Consider the following 12,789-nt stretch of genomic DNA (forward strand, 5'->3'; position numbering starts at 1 on the left):
TTCTTGGCTGTGGAAAGCGCAGAGCCACCACTTCCAACTCCTCCCCCGTGCATGAGCTTCCGCCACCGATACCGCCACCGACCTCCGCCACAGCTTCCATGCCAACTGCATCCGCTTCCTCGTCCGATCACATTCTAGACCGCCTGGCCTCCTCCGATGGAGAGGTAAAGCTTAAGGCTGTCAGAGAGGTGAAGAACCAGATCATCGGAAACCGCACCAAGAAGCTCTCGTACATCAAGCTCGGTGCAGTCCCCGCCGTCACCGCTGCCATCGCCGACGCCGACTCCGATGACAGCCTTATCGTCCAGTCCGCCGCAGCGATTGGAAGCTTCGCCTGCGGCGTCGACGCCGGCGTCCGCGCTGTCCTCGACGCCGGAGCTTTTCCTCATTTGATCAGGCTCCTCTCCGCTTCGGATGTGAAGGTCAATTCCGATGATCGGAACGGTTATTTCTTCAATTTTATTTTTATTTTTATTTTTATTTTTATTCATGAATTTGATTGTTTCATCCGCAATTTGTTCGATCACTATATTTCGTTTCATTCCAGATTTTCAGTCATTTAAGCTCTCTGCCAGAATTACTTATTTAAATTGCAATTTCCTTTTCTGGAGTTTAATTATGGTTTTGGGAATGTAATTAATGCTTCCTAATTCTTCTTGAGTGGTAGAATATATTTTTGGAATTATTTCTCTATTGTGACTGTTTTTCTCTTCCTAATTGTGTGGAGTTGGGCTTTAAAATCTTCCTTGTTATTTGTCACTATCATTTTTTAGTATATTCTCGGATCAATTAAATGCTTGTTAGTGTTGCCACAGTGAAAATTTGTCTTTCTTGGTTAGGGGATGGTAGTTTGGAGTGAAAACGGAAAGGGAGTGAAAATGGAAGGCAATTGAGTGATTCCAGTGCGTTGGGTTGAAAGATAAAAACAGGAAATGCTTGTGGCTTATTGATTGTTGATTTTCTCTTGAATCTTGATAGCCTTGTCCCTCCTGTTTCAGGTTGTAGACGCTGCTGCCCGATCTCTACGAATGATTTATCAATCAAAACTAGCTCCAAAGTATGATTTTTTTAAAGAGGAGAACATCGACTTTCTTCGTTCACTGTTGAAGAGTGAGAATGAAAATCTTACCGTACTTGGTGCAGGCATTGTTATTCATTCTTGTGAGACAAGTGATGAACAAAATAAATTATGTTGTGCTGGCATTTTGGAGAAGCTTATTAGCCTTCTCGATGGCTCTCTGAGTCAACGAGATGCTAGTTTAGAGTCCTTAGCTGCAATCATTAAAAACGACCCAGAAGTTATCTCAAAGTTTGTTGACCTTCATAGTGGAAGAGCATTAAGTTCTGTAATTGAATTAACTAAGGACAGATTTCCTCGGACAAGGTTATTAGCTTGCTTGTGTTTGATTTGTGTAAAGAATTCTTCTTCCTGCTATCTCCAAGACATAGGAACCAAAACCAAATTAGTGTACATTTTGCTCGAGCTCCTTGATGACTCTGGTCAAGTTGGAGATGAAGCTTCTTTTGCTTTCTCAAGTTTGATTGCAGATAAAGAAGATATGCATAAGTTAGCATTTGAGGCAAATGCTATTGATAAGTTCTGTAGTACCTTGCAAAAGCATCCTTTACCTCCAAAGCGCCTTGAAGGTGTATTTCTGGCCTTGGGTAATCTTTGCTCAAAATTAGAGTGTTGCAGGTCAAGTTTTATTTCATTGCAGGTAAGTTGTTTCATTGACACTATTAAGAAAATCTCTTATATTCATTGCTAGTCCCCATTTCCTTTTCTTGCAATGTTTTGTTATCTGCAATGCCTTTGCTGCTGCAAAAGCAAAACTTTAATTACAATGCTTCTGCTAGCAGTTTCCATAGGAACTTGTTTGTCATGTTACTGGTTTTTTCAGTTGGTAAAAAAAAAATTAGCACCATTGGGAGGGTGTATCAAAGGACTAATAATGGGGTAGGAAGCAAATTATTTTTCCAGAAAATGATGTTATTTTTCCTTTATGCACTCCTTTTCCCATGGCATCATTTCATCCTGGAATATGTCACTGTGATATCTATATTTTGTATGTAAGGTGATTAAGATCTCTCTATCGTTTTCATTTTTGGTGCCATGCATTTTCATCCATGTATATATTTTTTTTTTGGGTGACTTTTCATCCATGTATATGTGTACTGCATTTTTTTTCCCAGAACTATTTTTGTACAATGGAAATCATTTTTAAATTTAATTAGCTCATATTATTTTCTTTTTAGCAATAATTTCTTAGGTTATGTATATTAGAGTTTAGATATAAAGTAGTAGTAGTTGTTGTTGTTTTTAGTTTTTATGTTTTTTACTTCTTTTTTTAATTTTTGTTTAAAAAATATTCCTGGCATTGTTGCTGCCTTGCTGGTAAAGACTAAAGAAACTTTTACCCCATTGAGTTAACTACCTTGCAACCATTTTTGGCAAAATACAGTGAAGTCTAACATAAAGATTGGAACTTTTGCATCTTTTAGACAAACTGATGAATTTAATTATTTAGAAGTGATAGTGAGTCTGTATACTTATACTATTGACGTAATATTTTATACCATCCCAAGCTCCCATCTATTTTCTACTAGAACCAATTTTGACGTTTCTTCTCAGGCCATAATAGATGAAGTTATAATGCAGCTTTCACTAGATAACTGTTTATTCATATATTAAGTACACATTTTTAATCATCATTTTCTTTCTTTTTCATTTTTATTTTTTTAAAACAAATCTGAATATAGGTATTGGATCTAGTAGTCGATGCCTTAACCCATGATGACACCATTGTACGTGCTGCAGCTTGTGTTTGCTTAAGAAGTGTCTCTCGTTCAATCAAGGTCTGTAAATGAGATACATTTGGTACTTGAAGTCTTTTATGCTATGTAAAGCTCAAGTCTCATAAAATTTTATTCAGACTCTGAGTGCAGGTCATTTTTTGACTGAAAAGGCTGCCATTTCTCTATTTCAGCTTCTCTCTGATCATTCTACTAATGTCCAGGTATCCTGTTGTATCTATAATGTTTGTTTGTATCTAGGTTAAACTGAATGTTCATCTATTGCTCATTAATCAATATGTGACAGCGTATGCTGTTCTGATGATAATTCAGGTGTTATTTTATTTTGGTTTTAAGTCTGTCAAATACACATTGTATATGTTATCGTATGACCTATTATTAACCATAAATAGGCGTTTGCCTTTAATTAGACTCAAGGTGTCATGTTCTTTTCACAATCCCTATTCTTTGAAGAGAAAAAATTGTTCTCATTTCCCATAACTAAACACATATAGCCTCATTAATGTTGTTTAAGGCCATCAAGGTGGAACATTTCCTTTCTTATCTCCAGGTTGCAGCCCTTGGTGTCATCAGTAACATAGCGATTGGATTTTCATTGCATAAGTCAGTATTCATGCAATATGGAGGCATTAAAGAGCTTGTGCAATTGACAAAGTCTATGGATTCATCTCTAAGGTTAAATGCTATATGGGCCTTGAGGAACATGGTATTCCACGCAGATAAAATATGCAAGGAAGTAATTTTTGTGGAATTGACAGCATCAGCAATCGCTAGCCTTATCTGTGGTATTGACACTCAAGGTCTTCTTTTTCTGATTAATTCATATCTACCGAGTAAGTTGTCCTTGATTATGTGTATTCTGCAGATCCTGAGCCTTCTGTTCAAGAACAAACTATGGGCCTTGTCCGCAATTTTGTTCACGGATGTATATACTCTGTTGAATATGCTTTTGCTGAAGATGGTATCATACTAGATGCTATTTTAAGGCAATTACAAAAATCTTCAAAAGTTGAAATTGGTATACAGGTTGGAGTATCTTTTGTACCTAATTATTTTTGTATAGAGTAGATGATGTAAATTTCCAGATTCTCTTAATATCACTGTGTAGCGATCCACTTAATGGGATAAGGCTGTTTTGTTGTACTGATATCACTATGCTGTAATATTTCAAATATTTTATATCTATACCTTAAGGACTGGGGTTGTGGTCAATTTAGTTACTGGCTTGTTATCTATAATTTGTCATTCTTTCCTAAATGGCATTGTCATTTAATGTCAATACCGTTATAGAATAACACATCAATATGATAACTAAGCACAAGAAAGAATTTCTATTTATTAAAATAACAGGTATGGACTAATTTTATTGAATGGTTCTTTTCCTTTAAGCTGATTATTATGTCTTGGTTCTTTTTCCTTGTAGGGGATGTATGTATTCGTCAATATTGCTAGCGGAAATGAGTTTCATAAGGAATCTGTAATGCAGCTACTTTTTCCTCAAGCAGAGAATGAGTCTCACTCTTTTTTCAACCAGTTTCTGCAGAGCAATAACTGGCATTTACGCTCAGCTTCTATTTGGGTTATAGTTAATCTCACTCTTCCTGAAAGTCCCAATGCATTTGGTCGAATTATGATTTTGCGTAGGCTTGGCATAGTTTCTCAAATACAGAGGATGGCCAATGATTTTCACATGGATGTGAAGGTTCTTTTATTCTTCATCCCAAACTAAATTCGTTTTACACTTTCGTTAAGTATTATGTTAATTTTCTTCTATTGCTGCAGCTTCGTGCAAGACATGCACTTGGGCAGATTATTACTTTTGGTGATAGCTAAATCTAATCAAATCCTTGGATACAATCCCTTTGGCACAGGCAAAGATGGGAGATTTCAATAGAAATTGTTTCCTTTTGTATTCACATCTTATGTATGTTGCATCCTGCATTCAAAATCAGCTTTCAATATGGTATGTTAATTTTTTTCAGCAGATGATGTTCAATAGGGCACTCTGTTTACTGATTATGGGTGTCCCGAGAAGTTTCCTTAGAAGATAATAGTTTTCTATTATGTCATATATCTGATTGCTTCTTTAATGTTTCCCTTTCCAGGTGTATCAAGTTGCATTAGTTTTTCTTTTTTAACCAGTCAGAGTAGTGTGAAAGCTTTCTGATTCCATAAGCACTCCTGACCAGGTTAATTTCAGCATCTCATTTTCTTAACTGCACACAATATTATGTGCTACTTTTTGTAAATCAGAGGATCAATGTAGATTTACAGGCTTAGTGTTGTAAGATATGAGTAGTAAATGTATAGTTTAGAACTCAGCTTCAACTTCATTCTGGTTTAGGCATACTGACAATTAAGGGAGTACTGTATATATAAGCACCATATAAAGGCACCATATATGTAAGCACCATACAATTAAATCCTTGTAAACTTCTGTCTTTCTGATTCTTAAATTATTTGAGCTCTGATCCAAAAGCTGGAAAAGCCCTGAGCCCACTTGGTTTCGACAATGCTTCTTAGTTGTTTCTCATGAATGCTATATTCCAAATAATTTGTTAGGCAGTGTTTTGAGAAAGGAAGCATAGTCTTTTTTTATGTTTTATTTTTTTTTATCAAAATTCTTGGTCAATTTAAATAGAAACGGTTATAAACATATTTGGGAGGACGATCATGACTGATACTCGTGGTGATTGTGGCGAAGAGCCTACTGAAGGGATAAATACATGTAGGGTAAGTATTTTAGTTAGGCCACGTCTATGGTGGCTAAGTTAATAGTGACTACAGGTGACTATAAATTAACTAACAAATAAAAAAGTGATATTTGGACAAATAAAAAAGTGATATTTGGCCATGAAAAAAAGCTGATTAAAATTTCTGTTACATTCAAATCATACTTATAACTAATTGAGGGAATGTATTTTACCTAAATACATGGATAAGACAAATTTCATGTCGGAGCTGACGGAAAGCGGGAAGAGTTAACGGAGTGATGGTGGTGTGGTACAAGATGATGGAGGCGATGGCGGCAAAAAAAAAAAGGAAAAATTGGATATTGGGTAAATGAAAACAGAGCCTCCAATTATGGCAGGGAACGGAGGAAGCAATCTCATCAAGGAAGAGGCGCGGAGGCAGATGGGCGGCGGTGGCCATGGATACCGATTGCTGGAACTGTAGCAAGAAATCCTGTCAAAACAAAGATCACATTCGGTTCCATGTAACTCCAGGTAGAAGAAGACATTTCTCACCGACTTAAGGCTATTACTTGTAGCGGCAAACCAAATCTGATAGCTTGAATCCAAGAAGAGAAATTATATGATTAGATAATGTTTTTTCTTGTTCTGACCCACATTTCTTCTTTACTAGTATATTGTTTCGTTGATGCTGAGAAGCTAAGACCAAAAAAAAAGAAAAAAAATTTACTGCGCCGGTCAAAATTATGGTCAGCAAACATTCTATCTTTCACGTGTTTCATTTTAATTTTTCAGTCACTTATAGCTACCATAGCCATGAGACAAAGATGGCCACCAGAGAACGCACCGGTTAGTTATTGTACTATGTTATTCTTCTAACCTATTCTTGATAATTAGGAAATATTGCTCACATTCTCCTATGAACTATAAGACTTTTCATGTCTTTCTAATTAATTTCCACTATTTGTATGTTATACATATCTTGATCAACTGCAATCACGTACATAAAAATTATTGATTAGAAAACCGTTCATTCAGTTTTTGTCTTGCTTTGCATTGATCCTGTACACTTAACATCAAATATAGCAGAGACTTAATTTAGTCTTTGTCTTCCAGTTTGAATCTCTCAATCTCAATTTCTCATCTAAACGTAGCCTTAAATACTTAAATCTAGCTTCCGGAGGTTGAAAAGAAAATTTATGGGACCTTCAGGTAAAAATGGAATTGTACAAGGTGTACGTTTCTTATTAATATTTAGACCGGGCTCAATGTGGAAAGCTTCCATATTGATAATGGATTATTTTACATGAAAATTTGTTTCAACAATTTCATGTGAAGAGAAGTTCAGAACAATGAATAAAGTTGAAATTAATTTAGATATTTTGGCACATATATAAGATTTTAGTTCCTTATTGTGAAGAGAGTTAGGCAAACCCAGAGATCTTTCTGAGATTTTGGCACATACAATTTGCTTTATATGTGAGATTTTTTTCACTTTGTATTTTTAGTTTTAGTTACTTGCATGCTGAAATTACGTGGTTGTTTAATTATCAGCATCTGTGGTAGAAGCACATCACATTAGATTGTTCAGTTTGATTCTATTTTTGGGTCTCTACACTGCTTTTAGTTTTATAATTAATAATTAGGTCATTCGTAGTGTAAAAAAGGTTAGAATTAACTGAATATTTTTTCGCAAATTAAAGGTATTCATAATTAAAAACCTAACTAGATGTTTGACCGCATATATTTATTTTAATAGAAATATTCTGTTAATTTTAACGTTTTTGACATAAAAAGGACTTAATTATAAAATTAAAAATAATGTAAGGATCTAATTGAAAAGAAAAAAAAACATAGGGACTTAATTAAAAATTTGATAAAATTATAAAGACCAATAGAATAATTAAATCTAAAATAATCTAACATAATCGGATGCTGAAAGTGGCTTATGATCTGGAAATGGCTGCAATGTTGAGGATTTTTTTTTTTTTCGATGAAACATTTGCAAACACTCTTCACAAATGCATATATTTTTAAGCCATTCGTAAATCCTCCTCAAAGTGTCTAAGTAATGATTTGCATATATATTTATATATACAAATTTACAGAACGTATAACACCAATAATCCTATTCTGCGAAAATAATGTAACGGACACATTTGGTATTGAAACAATAGTTATACCTAGGCTAATAAAGAAGCTGAAAAAACAGAAGTGAAAACCGAGGACTGAGATAAGAAAAAAAAAAGGTTATCAGCCAATCATTTCTGTGTTTGAGTCATCTGAGGGCCATATTACTGTCTCCATGAGCCGTTCCCTCATCAACTCTAGATTTTCATCAGAGATTTCTTGATATATCTCGGCATGATTACATTTCTGCATTTACCATCAAGGTAGATAAATTTCATAAATATAATTTCATCAATCCACATTCCATAACACTTTGTTTGGATGTTAGAAAGAAAAGGAAAGGAAAGAAAATAAGAGGAAAGAAAATAAAAAGAAAAGTTGAGTTATTTGTATGTTGTTTGGATGAATAGAAAATAGATGGAAAGAAAATAGAGAGAAAATTTTCCTTTATTTGGATGAAAAGAAAAGTGAGAAGAAAGAAAATCATAATAGCATAAAATTACATTAATACCCTTTTCATAAAATAAAGTATAAATATTTTTATTTATTCATGTTTTATTATATTTTATAAATATTATAAAATATTATAATTTTATATATTTGATTTAAATTATTTATCTAATATATATAAAGTTTAAATATAAATTTTTATTATAATAATATATTAAAACTAAATTTATATTAATATTTGTCAATAATAATATAACTAAGAATATAACTAAACACTTTTCTTCTTATTTTCTTGCTTGTGATGGAAAGAAAATTTTTTTAGTGGGATCCACACAAATTTTCTTTCCTTCCTATTTTCTTTAATAACCAAACAAAGAAAAATATCATTTTTTATCCATTTTCTTTTCATTTATTTTTTTTTTTTCATTCATTTTCCATCAAACCAAACATAGTGTTAAAGATTGCTAAAATAAACTCTCAATCTCATCCCTGACAAAAAAGTTGGAGGATAAAGTTGCTGTCGCTAAGATTTTAAAATGAAAACTTGTTCCTCCCCATTTGAAAAAGATTACTTTTTATTGTTTTTGTGCCAAGGATGAGATTGATATTTTACTCTATTTTTAATATGCTTATGAATGTTTGGGAGTATTTTTTTTATTCCATTACCTTGACCCATTTACCATAGAGGTGAAGCCTAGTAACCATCACTCTTTCAGCGAGATCTTGTTGCTCCTATCAATTGTGACAAAACGATATAAGGCATCATTTACAATTTATTGTAACGTGAAATATTTAATGCAAATCATATGTAGACATGAAACTTGGATATATGGTAGGAATCAATGAAGTTGTAGAGTCAGATCCTTGAGTATGAAATGCATGATATAATTGCTAAAGAAAGTATATATTAGCTCATTTTTATTGTCAATGTTTTCGGTATCAAGAGAAGAGCATATAATACTTTAATCACGTTATATGTTCATAAAAAAATTAGTTATTAAATCAGTTTTTATATTACGGATTAAAATATATATTAAAAATATATAAATAATATATGTAATATATATAAATACTATTTTGATAATTTGATTTTTAATATGTGCATGGCTTTTTAATAACTTTTTGAAGAATATTTTGAGCAAAAGATTAAAAAATCTTTTATATAATTCATGGTACATTTTCATTTTTAATATACTTGGAATCTAAACACAAAATCATTAATCAATCACATGAATTTTTATCAATTATATTCTCTACAAATGAAATGCTAAGGATGCTGAAAAATACCTTTCCGAGGATTCGAATAAAACGTTTCCCATCTCCTGGTTTGTTCGATGCAACAAAACTGCCAACATAGAAAAATTCAGTTAGCATGGCGATTAGTGTATGACTTTATAAATCAATTAGACGTTGTATGTATTATCTCATAACTTCAAGAGAGTATGTAATTTTGTCCACTTTGCTATACCAATCAACTTGTAACTAGGCATCCACAACCACCTTTTACAACTTCTATAACATTCATTTCGTCATTCTAAAAAGTTGGCCAATTATCTGCTTCTATCACTTTGATATCAAATTTTTGTCGAATTTATCTTTTATAGCAAATAAAAAAAATGTTTGTACTTTTAAATTAAATATTAACTATTTAATTATTTTGGGTGATTAGACCCTATCACTTTAAAAAAAATAAAAATAAAAGATATTTTTAATATTTAAAAATTTCTTTCAAAAAATGTATCTAAATGTAAAATGACTATTTTCAAATTAAAAAAAAAAACAAATATTTTTTTCAAAAGTCAATCTAAACTGAGTTTTAATACCTTTATATTTTGTTAAACGTGACATTGACACCACTGAATTATATTTTGTAAAATATAACACTCATCTCTTTTACTCCTAGTAAGGCTAGTATAAACATGATAAATCAAACTATCAAATAACTTGAGGTTGAGGGAATGTCAGTCTAATTTACCATTATTTAAATTGACAAAAAAGACAGGTGCAATGAAATTTTAGCTGACTTGAACTATATTTAGTAGTGTCATGAATCTAATTATGAAATAGTTTTTATTGAGTTACCAGGTTCAAGTTCAATAATCATATTGAACACTGCTTAATTGATCAGGTCACCTACTAGCGGTACAAAAATAATCATTGGTTACAATTTGTATACATAATAGATTAGTATGTATGATAAATTTTCTATTAAGGGTATCATCAATAATAGCTAGGAGGCATCGAAGTTTTGGTTGAAATAATCGACTAAATTCTTAAAGTAACCCTTCAAATTTACAATTTTCATCATTTTATTAATCTCTCAAATTCAAAATTTATTATATTGGTCCTAAGATTCAGTTTTAAGCATTATATTAATCTTTAAACTTTTCTATCATTGAGTTAACGAATAAAATATTAAAGTAGTTAGCTCTGACTTATTATCCTAAATATAAGACTAAATGGTGTCGTTTTATTTTGAGGTCTAAACAAGGCAAAATGAGAATATAAAGAAGAGTGTATATTATGTATAAACTATTTTATCTTTTTTAATTTTCCAAAAGGATTTCGTTTTTGTCTTATTTAAATGTCAAAACCAAAAAAATATTATTTAGCCTTATATCTAGTGTGGCAAATCAATGCTAATTCACCATTTCGTTAGTTTGATTTAACGTGTCGAAAAAGATCCAAGGATCAATATAGTATCTAGAACTAGATCTAATATAATGAATTTTGAATTTGAAGAACTAAAATAGTGAAAATCGTGAATCTCGAAAAACACTACGGGATTGGTCTGAAATCATCTATGTATGGACAATAAAAATTGAACTTACTTGTAGAACCAGGTATATTGAGGAGGGTTCATCTCATACAACTGCTGAAGAACTGTTCTCACAGCCTTATACGTGAAATAGTTGAGCATTTGCTGTGTCCAAAAAATGTAAGTATCAATTAGATCACAAACCACATTTCGTTTATTTAATTCAACTTTGTCAGTTGTTTAATTTTAATTTCTGTGCTACCATTAACTACTCATTTGGTGTCAACATGCTCTGCCTACTTACTACAAAATCATTCATGTATGCTTCTATCTATCTGCTTAATGTTTCAAAATTTAATTTTTATGTTCTGTTAGTATAAAAATTTTACTTAGAAAATTAGTGGTTTGTTGTCATGAGTAAAAATAATTAATTTCCAAAGACATTAATTAAAATATCATTTGAACACATGAAAAATTTAATTGGATGATCGTGTTACATTATCACTACATCAAAATTAAATTTAACTTTTTGACCCAAAAAAATTCTAACAAAATAAAACGAAGAAGGAACACTAAATTATATTACAATATTAAATAAATAAGTTTCTAATTAATTCTTAAGAGTTTTCAGAAAAGTATCAACATAGTATTTCAAAAGAATCCTGTTAGAGAGCCAATGGAATATTTGTATAATGTATACAATAGGCTATGAGTTAAAAAATGAACATTATCCATACTATCTAGAATAATCATCCGGGTACCAGGATAATAAACATCTCATCCACTCATCCCAAAAGTTTAAACTGATTTTGGGGTTCACCAAGAATCAAACTCTTGACTTTTCGGATCTAGAGCTCTGATACCATGTCATGAAATCATTCATCCTAAAAGCTTAAACTGATAGGAAAAGATAACACTAATGGTTATATCTTTAATACTGAATTGGACATCCCTAAACCTCCATTGTACACATTGTACAGATATTCCATTAGCTCTCTATACATAAAATACTAATTTGATTATTAGATGGGACAACAATAATGTAAGTAAATAAATAAAATTTAAATTCTTAATTAATTTAAACAGAAAATAAATGATTTGTATATGTTAATTACCGTTTTAACATCATCAAAAGTCTCCTCATATTGACCACCAAGCTCGTTGAGAATGTTGAATCTCCTATAATGATTTCGCTGCTGCTTCTTGAAACTTCTTCTACTAAGACATAGCCTCCACTCTCTCATTGGATCAATGAAGGAACTTCTCAACTCCATAATATTATTATTGTTGCTCTTTAGACTCACACTTGTTGCATGTGCATGATGATCCACACACAAACATGGACCTGTGTGTGATTCCATCACTGATGAACCCACCACCGATAAAGCACCCATCATCTTAATAACACTACTTTTGCCAAATCAAAGATATTGATATTATTATTAATGTAGAGTTTCAAAGAGAATTGGAGATATGTAATAAGTATACCAAGGAAATTAAAATAAAGAACACAAATTGAAGGGTAATATAATAGTTGGGTGTTCCAAGGAACTTGGGAAAATTTAGAGAAGTTGTATAGTCAAAGACGCATGTAGTTGTTGAATGAAGGTTGAAGAGGAAAAAGAGAGAAAGAAAGAAAGAAAGGAATTGGCTTTTGGGTCCAAGATAGGAAGGTGGGTGGATTTTTTGAAGGGTGTGTGTGAACCTTAACCAGACAACATTTTGAGGTCCTAAATTGTCCAACAAATATATAAAACATTGGAATACCAATAAAAAAGAAAAAAAATTATATTTACATTAATTTTTTTGTGAAAATTCAGTGCAGTCACGTGAAGTTGATAACTGAGAGTCGTCAGATAAAAAATTAGTCAAATCATTCAAATCATTTAACAGCTCTCAACTATCAATTTCACGTAAAATTAATTGCACCTGAGTTTTTACCTA

General features: G+C 31.8%; 2 protein-coding genes across 4 annotated transcripts in view; one reads left to right on the forward strand and one right to left on the reverse strand.

Annotated features, from left to right (window-relative positions):
• Positions 1–5,351, forward strand: part of LOC107611237 (armadillo repeat-containing protein 8) — a 5,414-nt gene extending 63 nt beyond the window's left edge. Inside the window, exons 1-9 of one of the 3 annotated variants that reach the window (XM_021116776.1) lie at positions 1–422; positions 999–1,718; positions 2,761–2,856; positions 2,988–3,017; positions 3,365–3,599; positions 3,680–3,840; positions 4,238–4,516; positions 4,597–4,777; positions 4,920–5,351. The exon at positions 1–422 is cut by the window's left edge and continues 63 nt beyond it. In XM_021116776.1, coding sequence (XP_020972435.1) covers positions 99–422; positions 999–1,718; positions 2,761–2,856; positions 2,988–3,017; positions 3,365–3,599; positions 3,680–3,840; positions 4,238–4,516; positions 4,597–4,647 — 1,896 coding nt within the window. In that variant the 5' untranslated portion in view covers positions 1–98 and the 3' untranslated portion in view covers positions 4,648–4,777; positions 4,920–5,351. Of the gene's footprint in view, positions 445–998; positions 1,719–2,760; positions 2,857–2,933; positions 3,018–3,364; positions 3,600–3,679; positions 3,841–4,237; positions 4,517–4,596; positions 4,778–4,919 lie in introns of all 3 variants that reach the window. The other 2 variants (XM_021116772.1, XM_021116778.1) reach the window with 2 other exon arrangements.
• Positions 7,459–12,541, reverse strand: LOC107611319 (chaperonin-like RbcX protein 2, chloroplastic). Its single transcript, XM_016313281.2, has 5 exons — positions 11,961–12,541; positions 10,919–11,010; positions 9,375–9,432; positions 8,754–8,819; positions 7,459–7,883 (listed from the first exon to the last, which is right to left on the reverse strand). The coding sequence occupies exons 1-5, from the start codon at positions 12,240–12,242 to the stop codon at positions 7,761–7,763; spliced, it is 621 nt and encodes a 206-aa protein (XP_016168767.1). The 5' UTR covers positions 12,243–12,541; the 3' UTR covers positions 7,459–7,760.

Source organism: Arachis ipaensis, chromosome B01 (assembly GCF_000816755.2).
Source record: "Arachis ipaensis cultivar K30076 chromosome B01, Araip1.1, whole genome shotgun sequence".
NCBI classification, from domain to species: Eukaryota; Viridiplantae; Streptophyta; class Magnoliopsida; order Fabales; family Fabaceae; genus Arachis; species Arachis ipaensis.